The following is a 24,621-nucleotide window of genomic DNA, read 5'->3' as shown; positions in this document are numbered from 1 at the left end:
AAGGGCCCCTTTGGCAGTAGGAAACACATAGACTATTATGGAGATTGATTTTGGAATTTAGATGCACTGTTATTAATTGTGGTTAGCCGTACATGTTCATATCCTTGAAGATGTATCATGGGGGGGTTGCAACCTAGAAGACACAAATTTAACTAACAAGTTATAAGTACATGAGCTCAGCATCTTATTACTAAGCCCACAGAACTCCCTAAACTCCCAGGTTAGGCCCTTTAACTTCCATCATTCCCACGGGGTGACGTCAAGGCCACGCCCCGGGGGCGTGGAGTCAGCGTCCAACCCGGAAGCGGAATCCCACCATTCGCTCTGATTGGTCCGTCGCTCCCTACCTCGCGGCTGTGGGTGTTGTCGTCTCCCGTCTCCCTTATGAGAGCCGTCGATGGAAGCGATGGGCGAGTGCGGAAAGGCGTCTGTGGAGTGACTGAGGGGCGAACAGGGCTCGAGCGTGCAGAGGCTCCGGGAGCGACGCGCGGCGCCGGGACCCTTCGCAGTTGGGCCGCGGTGAGCGCAGACCAAGGGGCCCCAGGTTGGAAACACGTCCTCCGGCCATCGCCACCCGATCGCTTTCCCGCGGGGTCCCGAGGACCCGGCTTGTGCTCCCTACGCCGGCACCCCCAGCCCAGCGCCCTCCCGGGCCTGATCTGCGATGATTCAGGAGTCACGGTCTTCGTTGCTGCAACCTCAGGATGTTGAAAACCGAGTGGAGACGCTTATGGTACACGGCGGGGAAGGGAGGCAGAGGTGCGGGGAGGTCCTGAGCTGCAGGGGTGCGGGGGGCAGAGGTGTGGGGAGGCAGGGACTCGGGGAGGCACGGGTGCGGGGCGGCAGGGGTGCGGGGGCGCACAGGTGCGGGAACGCTCGGGGGCGGACACTTGGGGATGTTGCCAGCTGTCTGCGACCCTCGGGGAACCTCGATCGCCTGAGGTTGAGATAAGGGAGGGGGAGTGGAGTTTGATCAAGGATTAGGAGATTAATAGGGCAGAGCTGAAGCTCGCCCCCCCCCCCCCCGCCCCAGGACTGGCAGGTCTCAGTCCCGCTCCCACACTGGGTGCCGAGATGCCAGGCCTGGGGGGACTGTCCAGGCAGCATGCCCGCTGATAACGTGCGATCTGAAACGAGATGCGCGCACAACGGGCCTGCCTCCCTGGTGGCCACCCGCCTGGGCAGTGTTTGGACCATCTCGGGTTTCGAGCCACCGGAGCCGTTGATTTCCGAGCGGAATAACCGGGGACCAACGTGCGCCCCTGGGGGGATGGCGTAGTGTCCGGGTCCCTTCCTCCGGGCAGGCTCCAGAAGGTGTGCGGAGAGGGGCCCCGGTCCACCCTTGCTGGAGGCGGGGCTGGGCTGGCTCCTCCTGGAGGAGGGAGTCCCAAGGATGGTTCCTTGTGGGGGTTGTGGGTCCCCAGGCGTCTGCCCCTCTCACTGGTAAATAAACGTTTGGAGATGGCCAGTGCACTGCAGCGTCTGCAGATTAGGTGGGTGGGTGTTTTAGGTTTTTTTTTTTAATATGCAACTTTTTAAAAAATTTCTTTATTTCAATGAAAATTTACAGACTTTGGATTTCCATTCATTCATTGTTGCACTTTTCTCCCCTCCCAACCCTCCCTTCTAGTACACTACCCTCTTGGAAAAGTAAAAGAAAAATTACTTCATTGTTTTGCACATGCCTCAGGTTGTCTTCATTTCCTTTTATTAGGTTTAGTGAGATAAAAAGAATGACACACCTTTCACTGGAATTCTGCAACTGTGTTATCAGACCCTAACTAGCTTCTTTTGTGGCTCCTACTTGATAACCATCATTTACTTGTATTTTGGGAGGACATAGTTCCATCCATGACAACATCTTGAGTAGAGGTCTGGTGGCCTGGGAGTCAAGTATTTGACTGCTCACTAAAACGTGGAAGTTCACATCCACATCTGCTCCAGCAAAGAAAGATATGGCTGGCTGCTTGCTTGAAATGTGTTTATAGCCTGGATGCCAGAGAGGGTCATTGGGTAACTATGTTGTTGTACTGTCCAATTGGAACCCACCCATAGCTGACCTTCCAGCAGGTTTTCAGAGGCAGGTAATCCCATGGGAGGGGACTGCCCATCTTTCTCCCGTGAGTTAACTGTGAGTCAGAACCAACTGAACAGTACACATTTGGGTTTTGATCGCTTTCTCTTGAATAACTGTGAGATTGTTTTGAAATGACAAGTTCAGCATCTGCCATTTACAGTGTCTTAAGATCTTTGACAATGAGAAATGTAGTTTCTCTTTGTAGTGATTCCATTAGCAATTATATCATAATCTTTTTGGGGTATTCACACAGTGGTGTTTGTTTAGTAATCTTCCCCAGTGCACTGTGAAAAATTGCAGAGTTAAGGAAGAGATGGGCTCTGTGCATAAGGTGTTTATTCAGCACATATTTATTGAGCTATTAATATGTCTAAAGGCTGTACAGTAAAAATAAAGATGTAAAGAAACTAGCTTTTGCAGTGAGGGCTGGAGGAAACAACAGTCTTTTAAGACAAATATCCGGTTCGAATCCACCAGATGCTCTGCCGGGAAAAGGAGGGACAGTCTCCTCCTGTACCAGTCAGATCTGATTTGATGATACACACACACACACACACACAAAGACAAATATCCTAAAATACCCTTAGGCATGTACAGGGCAGGTAGGAGGTGTGAGAGATTCACCTGTCCAGGGGTGGGATGTGTGGGAACCAACAAGATGGGAGGGCCTCTGAGCTTTGTCCTGTGGGGCTGTGCTCACGGAAGACCCCTGTGCAAGTGTCTGGCAGATGAAAAGATTCATAGTTCCGTCATGTACACACACTGTGCATTGATAGGCTCTGTGGTCAGTGGTTCTGGATCACACACTCGGTGTGTGTGTAGCCTCTCCTGCCGTAGACCCTCACTCCTGAGGGGCCTGGGTGGTAAGCAAGGTACAGGTATATGGAAGCACTGAGGAGGAGCCCTAGAGCGGGGGCACCCGTCCTTGGAGAGGGACATCATGCTTGGGAGGGTGGAGGGACGGCGCAGGAGAGGAAGACCCTCTATGAGGTGGATTGATTCAGTGACTGGGATAATCGGGATGGGAGTGTCAGAGACAGTGCGATTGGCACAGGACAGAGCAGAGTTTAGGGCTGTTGTACATAGGGTCGCTATGAGTCGCAAGCGACTCGGTGGCACATAACAACAACAAAAGGAAAGAGGGTGCAGCCGGGTAGGTGAGGGGCACCTCAGTACCATGGAGAGAATGACCAAGTGAGGCCTATATCCCCACACTGGGAGGCTCTTCAATATGAGGAAGGCTGAGACACAGAATCGCCAAGGGACACTGGGCAGACGCTGTAGGAAACAGGGATTTTCCTCCATAGCCAACTGAGGAAAGCTTTCCCCTGGCGTGAGTACCCTGAATTTGGACTCCAAGCCTCCTAAGCTGTAAAGGAAGCAGTTTTTGTTTGTTAAAGCCATCCCCTTGTGGCATCTGCTAGGCCGCACTGGATAACCAAGACAGAACATCAGGGCGTGTTAGTGGAGGGCAGGCTGTGAGAGACTGAGGGTCCAACCAGGGTGAGTGAAGTGTCTCCCAGATTTCCAGATTGGATGCCTGGAGCAGCCCAGTTTGAATAGAGGTTGTTGATAATTGTGTGTGCCATCAAGTCGGAACTTACTCATGGCTGACCCTCCAGCAGGTTTTCAGAGGCAGTTTGTCCACACGAGATTGTCAGTCCTTCTCCTGAGGTGCAGCTGATGGATTTGAACTGCCTGCCTTTGATATTGTAGCACTGCTTCTGATCCCTAGGCCACCAGAGCTCCCCATGAATTGAGGTAGAGGCAGGTAAATTTATGGAGAATTTCTGGTTGTGTTTACATTTTGTGTAAATTGTGGTTGAAATGTCTGGGGGCCAGTTTCCAGAGCCTGAGGAAGTGTAGGAATAGAAGAGATAAGATTAGGTGAGAGGGCAGGGCTGGGCTGGCTGGGTGAAGAGATAAGAAGCACTGATGGGCAGGCCCAGGGAAGGAGACTCAAAGGACTGTCAGAAAAGAGGAGGTGACTGTGGTGTCTCAGGACCAGGACAGGAGAGGTATTTCCCATGAACCTGAGAGGCCAAGAAGGACAGCAGAGGATTCTGGGAGTTGGCAGGACTGTGGGAGCAGGCCAAGGTGGCTGGAGTTGAGAAGGCTGGACAGTAACTTGAGGTGGCCCGAGAGAGGGAGCTGAGATGGTGTGGAGTCCAAGCTGGAAAGTCTGGAGACCTTGAGACATGGCCTCAGGCAGGGAAGATGCCAGTGGAAGGGACAGACCACCTGTGCAGGTGAGAGGGGCTCCTGGATGCCGCAGAGCTGAAGGGAGAGCTGGTGGGAATGCTGATTGGCAAAGCGCAGAGGAAGAAAAGTTTTAAAAGAAGGCTCCTCACATAGACTGTTGAAATCTGCATTTTGTTTGACCTGATGTCTCATCACTTGGCCACCTTTTAATACTTTAGAAGCTGAAAGTGGTTATAAGTTCCAGGGTTTAATTATCTGAACTTACTTGGTCCGTCCTCCAGAAGTCTGTGAAGTTAAGTCTTGTTAGACCTTGACTTTTTAGTTTGGAATGACATCTGTGATTCATATTTTTTGTGTGTGTGTGTGTGAGTGAGAGAGAGAGAGAGAGAGAGAGAGAGAGAGAGAGAGAGAGAGAGACGAGATAAGAGGACCTGGTGTCTGGAGGGCAGGTCCAGGGAAGGAGACTCAAAAGACTGCTAGAAAAGAGAGGAGACGGGGAGTGTCCCAGAAACCAGGACAGGAGAAGGGACCAGGCTGTTTCAGATGGACCTGGGTTGGTAGTTACATCTATAAGAGTCTGGTACCTACTTGACTGGAATTTTTAGACAACATATGCCTTCTGTTTTTTGTTTTTTTTTTAACATATGCCTTCTGTTAAAAAAGGAGATACTCAGTTCGAATCCACCAGATGCTCTGCTGGGGAAGGAGGGACAATTTCCTCCTGTACCAGTCAGATCTGATTTGACGGTACACTCACACAAAAATAATTTAAAAAAAAAAAGAGATACTCAGTGCAACAATGAATGAATGAGAACCCAAAATCTCTGTAAATGTTCATTAAAATTAATAAAATTTAACAATAATTTAAAAAAAAAGGAGATACTTTCTTTCTTTGAATGAGGGCGAGAGAAGCCCTTTTTGTTAGAACTTGGCCACAGTCTCTTGTAACAGATTTTTGTTTCCTGTTGGACTTTAAATTTTTCACAACCATCACGTTCAATTGCGTCTGTGACGTTCAGGAAATCGCCAGATACTTTTAACAGAGGGCACATAAAGAGGTGTGTGGCCAGTGGCACAAGGCACGGAAGGAAACAGTCGTGCTCTTTTTAGTGGAAGCAAAATGATCGATATTAATAAAGCAGTTGTTGCTGTGTCCGACTCAGTGCAGCTCCGTGTGTGTTCAGCTAGAACTCCGCCTCACAGAGTTTCCAGGGCTGGTTTTTCCACAAATAAGTCGCCAGGCCTTTCTTCTGCGGTGCCTCTGAAACCTCTTACGTTTCACTTAGCAGCCAGGCACATTATAACCATTTGTTGACACCACCCAAGGCCCAAAGACTAATGGAAGGTTTCTCCTGAGGGATCTTGCGGTGTGTGAGGTCCTCAGTGAACCTCGAGCAGCATGCATTTCTGGCTGCACTTTTCCCGTCTCTGACCGTCGGGAAGCGCCAGGATCATGGGCCATGATGTGGAGGGAGGGTGAGGGACACTGAGCAGGCTGCTGACCTGTGTCCATGACCTTGCAGTTACACCCGGCCATCAAGGCTTTCTTGTGCGGCTCCATCAGCGGGACCTGCTCCACCCTCCTCTTCCAGCCCCTGGATCTTGTTAAAACGCGCCTCCAGACGCTACAGCCTTCGGCCCAAGGGTAGGTACCAAAGCCTCGGATTCCACTGTGGGCCCGATTCAAAAATTCTCCCACGTGGAGGCCTCTCAGTCTTAAGGGAACTCGTAATCTGTGGGATGCATAGGCCAAAGCCCACTTTGGGGGGTCATTTTTACATTCCCATATCCATGAATGTTTTTATATGTGACATTTCCTGTTTGGTAAACGGGGGTCCTTTCCTGAGCAGCTTCTGAGAGCTGTCTTGGTATTTACCCCCTGCTGCCGGAATTCCTTGTGTAATGCCCTGCATACGTGCCCAGGCTGCCAGGAGTAGTGGGTGTGGTCTATAAATACAGTTCAGGATGGAGAGTCTGATTCCTGCCCCATACCAGGCCCAGCACTGTGGGAAGTGGACAAAATGTGTTTCAAATAAGAGCTTATCTCTGTTTGCTCCTGGCATCACTGGACGGATGGGCATGTATGGTGAATTCTGCATACCACAGGAATGCTGTCACCCCAGATTGTAGAGATCCTCAAGTGATCTAGAGAATGCAGGCACACTGGGGTCTGTTACAAAGCTGTCTTTGCATGCAGTCATTCTTTTCAATGAATAAGCTAAGTGGATTTTTTTTCCTTTGTCTTTTTCTCTGACTCCCATTTGTCGTTTTCAGATCCAGCCGTGTGGGGATGTTCACTGTACTCTTCAGGGTGGTTCGCACAGAGAGTCTTCTGGGCCTTTGGAAAGGGATGTCTCCTGTAAGCCGCCTTTTGGGTCTGGGTCCCCTTCCACCTGTCCTGATAAGCAGCCATTTGTCACCCGCCTCACCAGCTCTTTAAGGACTCGTGTGGGTAGAAGTGGTAGGAGGATCTGTATGGTTTTAATGCACATCTCTTACACTGTCCCTTTGAGGTCTGGGGAAATAGGAATCTGTATAGGTTTGGTCTGATTTGTTAGAGAACAACCTGACATCTCCAGAGCAGTTCTTAGCCTGCCTGACGCCATCACTTAAGCCACTGCCTCCTGATCTCTGCTTCGCAGGAACTCACTTGGGTGAAGGTGCCAGGGAATTAAGCCCACCCCTCCCTCTTAAACCCACTGCTATGGTCAAGTCCAACTCATAAGGATCCTGCCGCACACAGTCGAATTGGCCCAGGAGGATCCTAGGGCTCTAATCTTCCAGAAGCCGACAGCTACCTCTTCCTCCCACGGGGTGGCTACGGGGCTCCCCCTGCCACTCCTTTTAGTGATCGCTTTGAACTTCTAATGTTTGAAATCTTACTTCCTGCCCCTTTCAGGGCCCCTAGGGGATGCAAACAGTTGACAGTCAGCTACTAAACTAATGGTGGGCATCTTGAACCCATCCTGCATCCCTTCAGAAGCAAGGCCTGGCTGTGCCTCTGGAAGGTTTACAGGCAAGAAAACCCCGTGGAATCGTTTTACTCTGTGGGGTCTCCAGGGGTTGGAAGGAACTTGGTAGCAGTGGGTTTGGGGATTGTTTCCCTCGGGGGCCTGTGTTCCACGCCGCCCCCAGCAGTGGCTGCTGTGATGCGTACCCCCCCCCCCAATCTGTACTTCTTTCCATCCCCTAAAGAACCTGCTCAGTCATCCTGGGGCCCTCTTTGTGGGAAGCGCAGCAGACAGTCCCTCACGGCTCTCGCTTTTGCTCTTTCCTTCGCAGTCCATTGTGAGATGTGTCCCTGGAGTTGGGATCTACTTTGGCACACTCTACTCCCTGAAGCAGTACTTCCTGCGCGGTCACCCCCCAAGCGCCCTGGAGTCAGTCATGCTGGGGGTGGGCTCACGCTCCGTGGCGGGGGTCTGTATGTTGCCCATCACTGTGATCAAGACACGCTATGAGGTGAGCTTGACCTCCGTAGGGGTGCCGGGTACCTCAGCAGAGGCACTGGGCCCTCGGCTGAAATGGGGTCTGTTGACCACTGATGGTGGCTCCTTAGTACCTAACCTAGTGGCCAGTGACATTGGAGATCACTTTGGTGTGGTATGGCCGAATCCCGGTAGTGCCACCTAACCGGAAGTCCGCTTGGGCCATTGCGCAACCGCAGTGCCAGTCACTGGTCCTGTGTCCCCTTTACAGAGTGGGAAGTTTGGCTATGAGAGCATCACCTCGGCCCTGAAGAGCATCTACCGCCACGAGGGCCGCCGTGGACTCTTCAGTGGCCTCACCGCGACTCTGCTTCGGGATGCCCCCTTTTCTGGAATCTACCTCATGTTTTACAACCAGACCAAAAACATAGTGCGCCAAGGTACGGCTCAGGGAAGCTGTGGGGGGCGGTCTAGGCGTCCAGCCTCTGGGATCTGAGAATGTCTGTCGTCCTTCACTGCTGTAGATCTTCCCTGAGTCCTGGGACCTGAGCTCTGGCGGGGTGGTGTCAGGCCCTGGACATAGGGCTTGCTGCACAGATGTGGACGTGGCTTTGGCCCCAAGGAATGTAAAGCTGTTAGGCCAGTAGTGAGGTAGAAGATTGAATGGTTATCTATCTAGTGCTGCTATAACAAATGTATCCACAAGAGGGGTGGTTTAACAGAAATTAATTTTCTTACCGTTCAGGATGCTAGAAGTGTAAATATAGGGCGCCAGCTCTAGGGGAAGGCCTCCTCTCTCACTCTGTCAGTTGTCAAGTCCTTTTCTATGTGAGCTTCTATCATCCTGGCCAGGAGAGGCCTGTGTATGTTGTCTTCCTCAGTAGCAAGGAGCTTTCTCAGGCAGGAGCCTGTGTCCAAAAACGCCAGGCAGTTCTTTCTTGATGGGAAGTACCCTTTCTGCTTGTTTTCCTCTTTTTTTATCTGGTAACCTAGCATCATCAGTGTGGATGGTGAAGAGATTGAGAGAGTTAACAGTTTTAGTTTACTTGGTTCCACAGTCAACATCTTGGTGCCTGCAGCCAGGAAATCTGGAATTGAATTGCATTGGGAAAGTCAGCTGTGAGGGACCTCTCAAGAGTACTGAAGGGCAATGACATCAGGCTGGAGACTAAGGTGCACCTGCTCCAGGTTATAGTCTTTGCAATTACGTGCTATGCATCAGAGAGTTGGACAGTGAATAGGGATGATAGAAAGAGAATTGATGCCTTTGAGCTGTGGTGCTGGAGAAGAGTGTTGGAATATACCATGGACTGCTAGGAGAGCAAACAGGTTTGTCCTGGAGAGGGTGAAGCCAAAGTGCTCCTTGTTCAAGGATTCTGAAGCTTCGTCTGACATACTTTGGGCATGTTGCAAGGAGGGACTGGTCCTTGGAGAGGGACATCATGTTTGGCAGAGTGGAGGGACGGCGCAGGAGAGGAAGATGAGATGGCTCGATTGTGTGAGTGGAGTAGTGGGAATGAGTGCGTTTGAGACGGCAAGGTGGGCACAGAATAGAATGACATTTGGGGCTCTTGTACATAGGGTCGCTATGAGTCGCAAGCGACTTGATGGCACATAACAACAACAACCACAACCACAACGTACTGGGTAGGAAGTTTCACTGCAAACCCAAAGGCAGGCAGTTCAAATCCACCAGCTGCTCCTTGGGAGAAAGATGAGCAGTCTCCTCTCCTGTGATTTACAGCTGCTGAATATTTGCTGGAGGATCAACTGAGCTGGTTCCTAGTAGAATGCATTGAGAGAGAGAGAGAGAGAGAGAGAGAGAGATTGATTGATTATTACTGTAGAGGAGAACTCCCTTTACGTGGGATTAGGGATCTGATGAGATTAAGGAGAGATGTGTTCTCCCTTAATGCTTTTTAACTATTTGGTTTACCAGATCAAGGGAGATCGTTACATAGGCCCCTCATAACATCACATATGTGTATTGTGTGTGGGTCTGTGTTTAAAAGATACCAAAAAACCCTCTCAAAAAAAAAAAAAAAGATACCAAAAAACCCACACCAAAACCAAACTGATGGGGGGAGGAGGAAAAATCAGAAGAATTAAAAAATCTGGGACCATGGAATTGGGTGAACTGGGCATCTGGCTGGTGCTCCTGTCACTGCTGTGGGGGGAGAGGACAAGATGCCCGGCCTGGGACAGTGTGTCCGCCAGTCCAGCAGAAGGTGAGACTGAAGGTGCCCAGTCAGGTCAGAGATCTGCTCATCCAGGACGTGACCGAGGCCCCAGGATGTGAGCCGGGCCTCTTCCAGTCTTCAGGGTTCTGAAAGGTCGAGCACCCAGCCTGTGACTTCCTTCACAGTGTCTGCTGGCCTCAGAGGAGCATTGGGAAGTCTGGTCGGCTAGGATTGGCTGGGATTGTGCCGATGACAGTCTAGGGGCAGGGGCAGGTGCAGGTGGGTACCCAGTCAGAGATGGATGGTGTGAGGAAAGTCACTGCCGACCCAGATCTCCAAGAATGATGCTCTCTGGGAAGGATGCTCTGCTCCCGGGCTGACCTCTCCGAGGAGCAGCCCCTCCTAACATGCTCAAAGTCTGTGAGTCAAAGAGGCGAGCCTTGCCTCTAAGGAGCGCTGTGTCACTGCACTTTCTCCAAGACATACCTGTTTGTTCTTTTTAAGGCTGTTGTTGTTGGGTTGGAAACCACCCATTCCTGACCGTCCAGTGGATTTTCAGAGGTGGTGAATTAAGGACAGGTCCTTGGACAGGGACATCATACTTGGGAGGGTGGAGGGCAGGCACAGGAGGGGAAAGCCCTCTATGAGGTGGATTGATTCAGTGACTGGGGTAATCGGGTTGGGTGTATCAGAGACAGTGCGATTGGCACAGGACAGAGCAGAGTTTAGGGCTGTTGTACACAGGGTCGCTATGAGTCGCAGGCGACTCGACGGCACACAACAACAACAACATCCTTCTCCCGTGGAGCAGCTGGTGAATTCGAACTGCATGCTTTGGATTGCAGCCCAGCTTCTTACCACGAGACCCCCAGAACTCTCATGTCGCTACTGAAAACATACCTATTTTCCTTTTGAAATGTGTGCCTTTGTAGGGAGAGATAACACCAAATCTATGTAAATGTCCTCCGTGAGGAATCCCACTGAGGGTGGCACATAGGGTTAAGCAGTGGACTAACCAAAAGTTTGGTGCCATGGAAGGCGGGCGAGCTGTCAGCTTCTAGCACCCTTGAAAACCCAGTAGGGCAGGTGCCCCGCTGCATCCACCGGGTCACCATGATTCAGAACCAACAATAACATTTCTTTTACCACATGCCTTAGCATCAGTTACTCATTCTTGGCTGAATCACTTGTGCTGACAATGATAGGAAAAAGGTGACTTTGTAACTCCATCCTTATATCTATCTACACTTACTAGTTACATTTTAAGTTAGACCTGGCGAGCTCTCGGGGCCTAGTGGCAAGAAGCTGCACTGCAATCCCAGAGCTACACTGTTCGAATGCACCAAATGCTCTGCTGAGAAGGAGGGACAATCTCCTCTTGTACCAGTCAGATCGAGATTGATGGTACACACACAAAATATAATAAAAATTAAAAGAAAATAAAATAAGTTAGACCTTTGTCGGAATCTAGACCTTTCTGGCTTTGGGGAATAATGTGGGTCAGCTCGCACTGATGCTTATCTGATGAATGAGGTCTCTAACTGAACGTTACCTTTGTCCCCTTTCAGACCAGCTGGATGCGGTCCACATCCCCTTTGTGAATTTCAGCTGTGGAGTATTTGCTGGTATCCTGGCCTCGCTGGTCACTCAGCCTGCGGATGTTATCAAGACTCATATGCAGATTGCCCCGGCGAAGTTCCGGTGGTTTGGCCAAGCGGTGACACTGATTTTCAAAGTAAGATTGTAGAACGATAGCTTGCGTTGGTGCTTACTGTGGTGAAGGATCGCTTTCTTTTCACTCCCATTAGAATCAGTGGGAAGCTGTTAAAAACATCCGTGTGCCCAGACCACAGCCCGAGCTGATTATAGCAGAATCCCTTGGGGAGCAGGGAGAGGGCAACATCAGTAGATGTTAAGGTCCCTGAGTGATTCTGTTGTGTCACCGTGGTGCAGAACCACTTTAAAAGATCTACACTTTGGTTGAGGGTGATGGCTGGAGTGGACGGACTTGCCTAAGGATCACTGGCAGTATTTACTGAGCGTATTGATTGCCAGGCTCCGTGTCAGCCTGTTGAATCTGGCAGAGACCTCAGGATCTAACTGAGGAGGAAATACGCATTGCATTGCTTGTAGGCGTTTGCTTTAATACAAATGGACACTATTATATCAGTGAAGATAAAGACAACAGTAGAGTAATGTACATTAAAGTATAATTTGAAAGCTCTTTGGTTAGCTCTTTTGAAACCTAGACTGTTTGCAAACTAGATACACAAGATCAAGATAAACAAGGTCAAGATTAGATACGTACATCTTTAGATTTCATACTTTTTCTATGTAGTAGACGAGACATACACATTGATCACCTCTAGAGAGAAGCAAAATATTTGTGGATTTGATAAACACAGTTTAGGTTGCCTGCTTTCTCTCTTGGTGTTTGTTCCTTAAACCATCAAATATAAAAATTACACATTCTTTTACTGTCTGTATGAACGTTCCGGGCACGGTAAAATCAAACCAGGCCCACTGCGGTAATGTCGATTCTGACTCCTAGTTACCAGACAGGTCAGGGGAAAACTGGCTTGGAGACTTGAGTTGAGATCTTTATGAAAGGAGACTGCCACATTGCTCTCTTTAAACTACCAGCTTTCCAGTTCCTTATGGTACCAATGTTGTTGTTAGGTACCTTGGGGTCAAGTGTATCTCACAGTGACCCTCTGCACAGCAGATCTGAACCCTGTTCCTATCCCGTTCCATCCTTGTTATCTGTGCCACACAAGACAGACAGAGAGCATACAGTGAATTACAAAAGGGTGCTCCCCCCAGACAAGTGGCAAAGCGTCTTTCCTTCCTCCTGCAGCCAGAGTCCACGCCTTAGCAAATGGACTTGTGCTTGGATTTCAGCCTCCTCTATGCAGTGTACAAGTTACATAGCTGTCCATGGTCATCGGTGTAAAGATTGTCAGTTGAGAAACAGACTCCCCTGGGTAGAGCAAGCCTATAAAGAGAAATAATAGCAACTAGGCAGACTAGCAAGTTATGGCATTATGTAAAATGATGCAGTGACAGACACTTGCTGGTAAACCCTGTGGACAGTTAACTGTGCTGCTGCTTTACTTCTGAAACTTTGATGCTCATTTTCATTGTAGGACTACGGGCTGCGAGGCTTCTTTAAAGGTGGGGTGCCCCGGGCCCTCCGCAGGACTCTGATGGCCGCGATGATCTGGACAGTCTATGAAGAGATGATGGCTAAGATGGGGCTCAAGTCCTGACCACGCGAGGCCAGAGGAGGGCGCGACCTCCTCCCGCCTTGGCTTCCGCCTGGGGCTGCTTTACCTCCCTCTCCTGGAGCAAGACCGTGTCCTCTGGGGGCCAAGCAGAAAACACTGCCTTAGTGACTCTACTGACCTAGAGACTCTGTGGACCCGCCTGGAGGCGCCAGAAACCTCCTGAGAGGCCATCGATATAGACACTACACTGGGGAGTGAGGAGAAAGGTCTGTGCACGTCACAGGCCCACCCAAGAAGGCGTTGTTGGGAAAGCAAGCATCCATCAGGTGGTCCGCGTGAACCCCCCAGTGTCTCTTCGGTCCCCACTGGGACAAGCAGTTATGAAGCTGAAAGGCCACCTGCTGTGCCTGAGGCGCTCTGGCTCGGGACTCGGGATCTGAGCACAGGAGCTACTGTCAACCACGTGTTAAGACTGTGTTGAAGGAAGAATGTTAAGATGAGGAAAGAAAGACTTATTTCCTTATCAACAGCCCAAAGGCTCTGGGGAATGGGGATGTGGCTTCCTAGCCTATGAATGCTATCCAAATAAATGTTGTCTTCTCCCCTGAACTCTTTCAGCTCCTGAGTTGTTCTGAAATATTTTGGAATTCATGTTCAGATTGAAAAATTCTACCTTTTACCAGCTTTAAGAAGCTGTGTCTATGCTCCTGGGTAGAGGATGATTGAAAAATTAGGCATTTTAACACTGGAAGCTGTTTAGAAAACCTAGATTATGTTGCCACTCTCTTTTAAACTAATAGTTCCAGGGTGTCTGAGAGACTTGGTGGCACTGCGGGGTAGGCATTGGGCAGCTAACTGAACGGTCCGTGTTTCAAAGCCCCCAGCCACTCCAGGGGAGAAAAGGTGAGGTGAGTCTTCCTACAAAGATTCACAGCCACGAACCCCTACCGGCTGTTCTGCTGCTCTGTCCTGTGTTTGAATCAACTCGACAGTGGAGAAGGAAGGTCCTAAATCTCCTAAGGCCACATTTTAATAGTTTTCTTTTACAAATCCTACCAAAACAAACCCCAAAACCCATTGCTGTCAAGCCCATTCCTGGCAACCCCGTGTTACAAAGTAGAACTGCCTAGAGAGTTTTCTTGTATGTAAGTGGGTTGCCAAGCCTTTTTTCCTCAAGGCCACTGGTTGGGTTTGAACTGCCAACCTTTATAAAGAACTCACTGCCACTGAGTTGACTCAGTAGCAGTAGGAGGAAACTGCCTGTTGTTCTCCCTGGGAATGGCTGGCAGCTTTCCAACTGCCGACCTTTTGTTTAGAATCAGCAGACCAACATTATCACCATTCCCCTGCATAGCTCTGGTGGTGTAGGTCAGAGGTTCAAGTCCACCCAGCGGCTCCTCAGGAGTAAAGTAGGCAGTCTCCTGTCAAGATTTAGTCTCAGAAGCAGATGGAAGGTTGCTGGGCATCAGAGTCAATGACTGCTGTGGAGTTTTTAAAAGTGTAACTACATAAAGGACCGTTAGACTGTTTTCTAAAGTAGTTGAAATGTCCCCACGAGTGCCGTGTGAGGGTTCCACGTTCTCCATACGCTTTCCAACACCCGCTGCTTGTCTGCATTATTTATTATAGGTCGTGCAAGTGGGTAGAATCCATTTTTTGGTCACCTTTTAAAAGTAGGAAATGGCCACTAGAAAGTTTGGTCTAGTGGCTGGGAACATGGGCTCTGGATCCAGGCAGCCAACGCTGGGGAAACTGGACTCTGTACACACACAGATGTGTTACTGAATCTAGTCATTTCTGAGATGTGAAAAGCAGGCACAGACACACAAAGATGACCTGTGAGGATCTGTTAACGAGCCCACAGGAGATGCTCAGAACTAGGAAAGGGCCTCACAGAGGGAATCCAGGAGAACCCTGACTTGGGTTTTTAGCTTCCTGAGCTGGGAGATCACTTTCTGTTCTTTACAGCTACGGACTGTGTTACAAAAGCAGTAGGTAACTAAGGGAGTCCCTGAGTGGTGGTTATGGAAAGACCAGAGGTTCTGGATAACCCGGCTGTGCCTCAGGGGGCAGTCTTTGTGATCTGCTTCGAAAAACGATCCACTGAAAACTTGTGCACAATTCATTCCATTGATAAATGTACAGGTGCCATAGGTCAGATTCGAAACTGCTGTTTCTTAACACTAGGCCAGCAGAGCTCTATGTTTTTGTGTACTTTCTGGCAGGTTTTCAGAGGTAGTTAATGACATGGGAGGAGATGGCCCATCCTCCTTTGAAGCAGTTGGTGGCCTCGAACTGCACATAAACTCTCCAAATCTGCTTCTTGTCTTGTAAACCAAGTGGGGGGATTAACAGGACAGTGGCATGTAGAAATTATTCACATTATCTTCTCCTGTCCAAGTGTTCATACTAATTGATGGTCTGGTCTTATCAATATTCTGGAGCAGGATGGTGCCAACCATGTGCACTTGACTGTAGATCACAGAATTGGAGAAAATGCCAACCACAGGATTTTCATTAATAAGAAAACTATCATTAATTACTCTGTTAGACTAGGAGAAAACTTTTTTTCCTTTTAAGATATTACAACATGTTAGTCTCTCACATTCGTGCAAGGTGCTATGGAAGGGAGGTTAGTCGATTTAATCCTTTAGTCGGAAGACTCTGCTTTCCTATGGTGCATGATGAGGTGGTCATGTCAGATACAGTTGAGTGGACAATTCAGCAACCCTGTGAACAGATCAAAACCTTGCCCAGTCCTAAAGTGACTTCCGCACGAATGTTATGTACCATTCAGCTGACCCTAACTCAGTGACCCCATGAGATCCCATCCTCACGATGTCTAGCTTGAACCTATTATTAAAATCAAATATTTGTGTCAACCCAACTCATTGGGAGTCTTCCTCCACCTTTTCCAGCATATTTTTATCTAAGGCCTGGCCCCTCCTGACAGCATGCACTGCTTGTTGCTGTTGTTATGTGCCATCAAGTTTGCTTGTGACTCGTAGCCACCCTGTGTACAAGAGCCCTAAACCCTGCTCTATCCTGTGCCAACCTCATCGTCTCTGACACACCTACTCCCACTACCCCAGTCACTGCATCGATTCATCTCAACGTCTTCCTCTTCTGCACTGTCCCTCCATCCTCCCAAACATAATGTTCTTCTCCAAGGACTGGTCCCTCCTTGTAACATGTCCAAAGTATGTCAGATGGAGCCTCAGAATCCTTGCCTCCAAGGAGCAGCCTGATTTCACCCTTTCCAGGCTGAACCTGTTTGTTTTCCTAGCAGTCCATGGTATATACAACACTCTTCTCCAGCACCACAGCTCAAAGGCATCAATTCTCTATTATCCCTAGTCACTGTCCAGCTCTCTGATGCATAGCATGCAACTGCGAAGACTGTAGCCTGGATAAGGCACACCTTAGTCTCCAGCCTGACATCGTTGCTCTTTAATACTCTGGAAAGGTCCCTGACAGGTGACTTTCCCAATGCAATTAATCTCTTGATTTCCTGGCTGCTGGTACCAAGAGTGTTGATTGTGGAACTAAACAAACTAAAACTGTTAACAATCTCAAGTATGTAAAGTACACTTTGATCATCCTTGCCCTGTAAGGAGCACCCTGGTTACACTTCCTCTAAGGCAGATTTTGTTCTTTTGGCAACCGATGGAACAGTCAGTATTCTCCTCCAACACCTAAGTGACTATCATCAATTCTTTGGTCCTCCTTATTCATCGTCTGACTTCCAGAGTGTATATAAGAAGCAACTGAAAATCCTATGCGTGGCTTGGATTAGGCACACTTCAAACTGACATCTGTGCTCTTCAGCACTTTGGAGAGGTCCTTGATGCTGGTGCAGCATAGCCATTGATTTCTTGCTGGCTGCTGCCATTGGTGTTGATTGTGAAGCCGACTTAAAAGGAAATTGTTGACACCTTTAACCTTCTCTCCATCTTTCATCATGTCACCTAGTGAGTGGTCCAGTGGTGAGAATTTTTGTTTTATTGATGTTCAAAAGTAACAATCTATATTGAAAGCTTTGATCGTCTTTGGTAATTGCTTCAAGTCTTCTTCACTTTCATTTGTTCCATATCAGTTTCACATTGTTACAGGGTGATAGATCAGTTTTCTGTTTATTTATGTATGATTGCAAAACTAGAGTCCGTTTCCTTTTTTTAACATACTCTTCAAAGACCTCCTGGTATAATGGTTAAGTACTTGGCAGCGAACCACACTGTCCTTAGTTCAAACCCATTAGTCACTAGGTGGGAGGAAGGTGTGGCAATCTGGTTCTAACAAGGTGGCCCGGTGAAGGACAGATCAGAACCTTCCCCTCCATGAAGATTACAGCCTTAGAAATCCTACTGTGGAGTTGTGTTCTTCAGGGTGAGTCAGTCAGAATCAGGTTGATTTCTGGTAACCTCCCTCGACCTGTTGCACAGTACACTTCTTGCTCTGTGGCAGAAGGGCTGTTCACACATGCCCAGGAGAGACTGCAGAGGTTCTAGCACACGGGCTACTTCCTCACTAACGTGGGCTCCAGACCTCCTGCAGTAAACCACTGGGGGGGGGCACCTGTTTAAAGTGAAGATCCTTCCATTTCAGATCTGTTGAGTTAGTCTGATTTATTATTGTTGTTGATACGTGCTGTCGAGTCATAGACGACTCATAGCGACCCTATGAATGAAAGGCCTGAGCACTGTCCGTACATAGTTTCCGGAGGCAAGCCATTTCGGAAGTGGATGCCGCTCCTGCTTCCTCCAGGCTTTTTTAAAGAAAAATTATTTTGTATGTGTACTGTCAAATCGGATCTGAATGGTACAGGAGGAGACTGTCCCTCCTTCTTTAGCAGAGCATCTGGTGGACTCGAACCACTCACCTTTGGTATTGTAGTACGAGTTAATCTGATTTTTAAACCCACTCTAAAATGACCTTGATGGACACTCGGATCCCATGTAATGGTGACTTACGTACCCACTCCCACCCCTCTTTCATCCAGGTACCTGTAATGGCCCACCCTGCCCCTTTCAAGTCCAGTTTTTGTCACTCACCTGGGCACTTTGCTGCTTCTCAGGACGGGGTGTGGGGGCAGGGGGGCTCATCTGCCCTACTAGCCCCTCCTCCCTTGTCCTGCCCCTGGAATCTCTGAGATGAAGGACTGTACCTGTAACTCCCTCCTATGTCCCCTCATGTCCTCTGGGCCAGGGAGTATCTGGGCAGTTTAGCAGGGCTGTCCTTTCAGTCACCTCACCTCACCTAGGGCCTTGGGGAACCTTGGGTGTCCAGAGAGGAGACCCTGCTCTGCCAGTGTGGGAGCAGGTCTTTGTTAGAATGTTGTGGTGTTTTGTCTTCTTTCAGTTAAAACATCTATTATTTCTCATGTTGTTGTTTGCCACTGAGCTGCAAGTCAACACCTAAATGACCACCCAGCAGGTTTTTGGAGGTGGTATGGGAGATTACCAGTCTTTCTCCAGCTGAGCGTCTGGTGGATTTGAACTGCATACCTCTGTGGAGCAATAGAAAAATTACAAAAGTACTGAGAAATGAGGAAAATCATCCTGTTCCTCTACTCCTTTATTTTATTATTTTTTGTGTGTGCCATCAAATTGGATCTGACTGGTACAGGAGGAGACTGTCCCTCCTTCTCCAGCAGAGCATCTGGTGGATTCGAACTGCTCACCTGAGACTGCAGTGCACCTTCTTGCCACTAGGCCACCAGAGCTCGCCCTGTTCCTCTACTCCTTATATAAGAAAACAAATTCTTTTTAAATTAACATTTTTATTGCTACCAAGCCGAAGGTGGTATAGCACTGGTCTGTTTGTTGCTGTACAGAGGTAACTCGTGGTTGCTGTGATGCTGAAGACTGTGACAAGTGATGTGCCAATTGTGGTAATGGGCACCCACGGTGGACAGTGTTGGCTGAAGCTTCCCGACTAAATCAAGCCTGGAAGCAGGAGCAGCATCCACTTCCGAAATGGCTTGCCTCCGGAAACTCTATGTAGGAACAGTGCTCAGGCTGTTTGTTCATAGGGTCGCTATTAGTCGTCTACAACTCGACGGCATGAAACAACAACATTGTGAAATATAGAAAGTGTGACTCCTTATTCAATGTTTTCACCTTGAGTGCCTATTACAACAATCTTAAGGATCTTTTGATTCATAGTCTAACAATTTAAATACCTTTCTTTAAAAAAAAATAAAAATCAGATTTTCTTGGCCTAAGGAATCCAGAGCACGTTGCACTTCTGACTGCACTTTTTTTCCCTCCAAATTTAAGCAGGATAGCTAAAAGCTCTGCAAGTGACTTTAAAATGTCACTGGGGAGCTCTGGTGGCCTAGTGGCAAGAAGCTGCTCTGTAGAAGGCTCGCAGTTCGAATCCACCAGATGCTCTGGGGAAGGAGGGACAATCTCTGTGCCAGTTGGATCTGATTCAATGGTAAGAAAAAAAAAAGTAAAATGTCACGAGGGTTGAAAAACTACTGTATAATCAGCAATTTGGTAATTTCTTTGCAATTATCTTGTCATGCATAGGGTTTTGGTCCTTATTTTTACATAACTCCCCTCATTCTGTATTTCTTTATATCTTAATATTTAATTTTTAAGGAATATATAATGTTGCATTGGATGGAATCAATAATCCTCTATACATTAATTAAAGTTTCTCCTTATTAACACAGCATAGGTAGAGTTTTGCCCTAATTTTCGGCTAAATTTCTCATCAAATTGTTAACTCGTCTGCTAAAAGTTAGAACAGTTCTAACTTTTATGATCGAATATTTGGGCTTTTTTATTAAACACGTGACAGGTCCCAAAACGGCAGCTTAGAGAGGTGAAGGCCTCGCTTAAATTCACAGGCACGAAAAGTTGATTCCGAACACAAACCCTGGTGGCTGCTGTTTATCATCGAGCGTTGTGATCCAGTGACAGCTGACCCTCTGGCGGGTTTTCAGAGACAGTAAATCGCACGGAGGAGACTGCCCATCCTTCTCCCGCGGAGCAGCTGGTGGACTCGACCCACGTGCCTTTGGGATTGCGGCGCAGCTTCTGTTCTAAACAGTGGGCGCCGTGGAGTCGGAACCGACTCATAGCTGACCTGCTAGCGGCTTTTCAATTACAAGGGAGGAAGGTGCCTAATTCCCTGCGGCCCCATCTGCTCCCAAGTCGCTGGGACAACTGTCACTGGGACGTCAATAGAGCGTCTTCCGGGAGGAAGACCCGCCTCCATCACGTCGCGTTAGGCTCCACCCTTCTTCCGCTCTTTACCCATTGGCCGACCGTGGCCTATATAAAAACGTCACTTCCGGCCGCGTGTCTCTTCCTCGCTACCCGCACAAGGGTCCATACGGCGTTGTTCTGGTAAGGCTCCTGGCTGGGTCCTCAGTGCCCGTCGCGGCCCCTGGGAAGACCTTCCTGCCCAAATGAGGGGTGCTGGACGTGGGAAGTGGGGGTGATCGGCAGAGCGGGGTTCGCGGGCTCCCGCGGGGACGGCCTGGGGCGCGCTCTTGCCGAGGCCCGGGCTCCCGGCTCTCGTGGCGGCTCCCACAATGCCGCGGGGCAAGCCGGGTCGCGCGGGGGTCGGGGTCTGGGGTTCACGGGCGGGTGGATGGGCCTGCGAGGCGCGCTGCGCTCAGTCGGACCCCGGCCCGCTGCCATGGGCGCAGGATTACACCACCCTCTTAGCCACCTTTTGCGCTCCCGCAGCCGCGATCGTGTTAATTCACATGTAACGTTAGATCCTGCACGTGTTGCCGAGTCCACTATGCTTTAAAGTGACAGATTTAAGCATCCACGCCGCCTCTCCCGGACATCGTCTTGGCAGACATGGCGGCTCAGGTTCCCATTGCTCCTCCATGGCGCCTGGTTGCATGTTCTAGGTTCTATGCTAATTTCTGTGCAACCTTTAACAAGTCAGGGAGCTCTGGTGGCCTAGGGGGTAAAGGAGATCCGCGGCCAGCCCAAAGGCAGGAAGTTCAAATCCACAAACTGCTTCATGGGGAATTAATGCGTAGTCTCCGTATGAGCTGTAGCCTTTGAAAATCCACTGGAGAGTCAAATCTAAATACACTCTGACTTGTCACCTTACTGCAGGCTAGGCTGCGTCTGCCCAGCTAACCAAAATTAAAGACTGGTTTAACTCATGCTTTCAGGTTCCCGTCGTAACTTAAAAGGGAAACTTCCACAATGTCCGGAGCCCTTGATGTCCTGCAGATGAAGGAGGAGGATGTCCTCAAATTCCTTGCAGCAGGAACCCATTTGGGCGGCACCAACCTTGACTTCCAAATGGAACAATACATCTACAAAAGGAAAAGTGATGGTTAGTAATTTAGAATTGTGACAGTCAACTTGTCCACCGGTGGGGGGGGGGAGGAGCACATTCTAGTGTTTTAAGATCTGGCTCAGCTCTTCTAAAAAACTGAGATCAGATCCTTAGTTTGCTGAGTTTTAAAGCTTAAGCGAAATTGTTAATGGTGGAAAGGATTTCTGGGCTTCAGTATTAAACTTGCTGGTGTTTACATTATATGTGTATCGTTGAGGAATGGAGGTTGGAAAGGTGGTCAAGAATTTAATTTCATCGGTAACATTTTTTTTATTATTTGGTATCAGAAATGGCATCCACTTCTGAAGTAGCTTGTCTCTAGAAACTTGGGGAAAAGAATGAAAGTTAAACAAGTGTTCAGGTTTGTTGTTCATAGGGTCGCTATGAGTTGTCTACGACTCATGAACACTTAACATTAGACTTCTGCTAAGACAGTAGAGGAGGTGATTAATTGTGCATGCTATATTCAACCACAACTTCGCAGTTGGTCCAGAAAATCATAGGTCCAGGCTAACAGATTGAGAAAGGACTGGTTAGGTATTCAGAGTATTCAGTTGGCAATGGGATGTTGAGTCAGAAGTCAGGAGCACGCAGTCAGATTTGTATCCATGTCCCCAGCCTGTGGCATTCTCTACTGCTGCTGTGACATGTCTCCTCCGTTGCATACGTGGACCTTTGTTCATCCTCCTTTTACACCTCAGCCTGTGCGCTCCCTTTTTCCTCCCCTGGGCCCTCATAGTTCAGAGCTCTTTTGTAAGATGGCACTAAAGTCAAGAGCTTTGTTGGTAATTTAAAAAAAAAAGTCTGAAGTCATTGATAAAGGTTTGTTAAACTGAAACTGTCCAAGGAGTAACCTTAATTTAGCCTGGGATTACTGAAGGACAACCGTGGGGCTAAGAATATGGCAGGTCTCTTAGAGAAGCTTGATCTAAACTAGGAGGGGAAATTTAAAAAAGCATTTAAAGGCAGAATCTGGCATTAATGCGGGGGGGTGGTAGAAAAGAGTAGCAGGACGTGGGTGAAAATATGTGTTGTACGGCTGGGGGGGAGGGGTGGCGAAAGAGGTCAGAACTGCACACTATTAAAGCTCAGGGTGGAGGCCAGTCTTGGCCAATGAACTTCTGAGTGTCGGAAGTGTGCTATATTATACTGGCAGGATTTCGCTAACACCAGGAGAGCTTGCCTCTATGACTGGGGTTGGATAGTACTCGCTGCCACATGTGTATGTCTCTGCCCAGCAGAAGAATGTCAGTTGACAGAGCACATTGAGCTGTTAACACACCTTCTGCCCACGGGTAGGCATCTACATCATAAACCTGAAGAGGACCTGGGAGAAGCTGCTCTTGGCTGCTCGCGCCATTGTTGCCATTGAAAATCCAGCTGATGTCAGTGTCATTTCCTCCAGAAATACAGGCCAGGTATGTGGAACAGCGTTCTTGGCTTTTACTAGAAAATTTACAAAAGCTCAGATATTTTGGGAGGGTGTCTAGAAAAGTACCGAGTTGAAATTTGGGTCTTGAAATTCTGACTCAAATGTTTGCCATTTGAAATGATGGAGAGACTTCAGTGTCAGTCAGGCTGGTTCTAATTTAAAGCTTAGGCTAGTAGTAAAGTTGGTTCATATGTTATTTCCCAGCAGCTAGCTTGTGACCTTGAACTCCTTAACAGTTTGGTATGCAGGGAGGAGTTGGAAATAACCACATTAAGATGAATCAGATGACCACTCAGACTAGGTGATGGTGCTCAGTGCTTGGGATATAGCACAAAGACTATAATCCTACATTTTTGAGGGGTGATTGCATTGTAACTCTTTGGGAAACTTAACTGGATTTCTTAAGTCATTTAAAAGTGACAGTGTGATGCTTCAAGCCAGGTGGTCTGACTCAGGCCTCCAGAAGCAAGTAAACAAAAAAGGGAGTGAAGAGTTGGGACATAGACTGCTCAATTGGGTGCTTTCGTCTTTGAAGAAGGAATATTTGGAGACTGAGACGATACCATTTGTATCATGGAGTTACAGAAATAGTAGAGTGTAAAATGTCTCATTAGGAAGCAGTGAAGTATTTTCAATTCTCGATCTTAATTTTTCAAGAGAGCTGTTCTGAAGTTTGCTGCTGCTACTGGAGCCACTCCTATTGCCGGGCGCTTCACTCCTGGAACCTTCACTAACCAGATCCAGGCAGCCTTCCGGGAGCCTCGTCTTCTGGTGGTTACTGATCCCCGGGCTGACCACCAACCTCTGACAGAAGCATCTTACGTTAACTTGCCCACCATTGCTCTGTGTAACACAGATTCTCCTCTGCGTTATGTAGACATTGCTATCCCGTGCAACAACAAGGTAACTGTTTTGTTAGGACCTGGAATAGGATTTGTGTGAGTCCATTAGAATTGTGTTCCAGTGCACATTGTTAGAGCTTGCGGTCAGGTCATGGTTGGCCGATGAACTCGCAAGTGTAGGTGATGTGCTACATAATAGGCAAGTTTTTCGCTAACACCACAAGGGTCCTTGGCCCGATGCAGTGGAGTTTGATAGTAATTCTTGCCACAAGTACAATTTTCCCATATAACAAAGTTTCAAAGATGTTTTGGTAAACAGCCAATATTTCTACTTCCTTGTCTGTTGTCTTAGAATTATAAGGCACTGATCTTTATGTTTTCAGAACAGTCTGATGAATCCTCTGAAAAGTAGATTATGTGTGGTTCCACTTGGCACAGAGAAAGTCTGTCTCCACCTAGTTAACCTGAGGTGGAATCTTGACAGATGTATTCCAAATACTCAATTACATGTGCGTGCAGGCCATCAAGAGTTGAGAACCATGAATTTATACTCTTCTTCTGTTGTAAACATTTTGAAATGACCATTTTCTTGTTCCCAAGTCTTTAGTGGCACTGTGGGGAGGCCAGGTGTCCCTTTACTAACCTAGCACTCTTGCAGGGAGCTCACTCTGTGGGTCTGATGTGGTGGATGCTGGCCCGGGAAGTCCTGCGCATGCGTGGCACAATCTCCCGGGAGCACCCGTGGGAGGTCATGCCCGATCTGTACTTCTACAGAGATCCGGAAGAGGTGAGCTACCTGCAGGCTTCTGGGCACATAAACCTTGGCATACCGTTCTCTGCAGCTGGGAGCTAAAGTTGTTGGTACAAAGTGATTTTTTTTGTTGTTTTGTTTTTTTAAAGATTGAAAAGGAAGA

General features: G+C 48.4%; 1 protein-coding gene across 1 annotated transcript; it reads left to right on the top strand.

The window, feature by feature from the left end:
- Positions 1–664: 664 nt before the first annotated feature.
- SLC25A38 (solute carrier family 25, member 38) lies at positions 665–13,156 on the top strand. The gene is made up of 7 exons (XM_006890576.1): positions 665–733; positions 5,803–5,924; positions 6,554–6,638; positions 7,562–7,741; positions 7,979–8,147; positions 11,456–11,622; positions 13,034–13,156. Exons 1-7 carry the CDS (start codon positions 665–667, stop codon positions 13,154–13,156), a joined length of 915 nt encoding a protein of 304 aa, XP_006890638.1.
- The last annotated feature ends 11,465 nt before the right edge of the window (positions 13,157–24,621 follow it).

Source organism: Elephantulus edwardii, unplaced genomic scaffold, assembly GCF_000299155.1.
Source record: "Elephantulus edwardii isolate Elephantulus edwardi_28Jun2011 unplaced genomic scaffold, EleEdw1.0 scaffold00091, whole genome shotgun sequence".
Classification (NCBI taxonomy): domain Eukaryota; kingdom Metazoa; phylum Chordata; class Mammalia; order Macroscelidea; family Macroscelididae; genus Elephantulus; species Elephantulus edwardii.
Note: the sequence above shows the minus strand (reverse complement) of the source record. Positions and strands in the feature narration are given on the sequence as shown.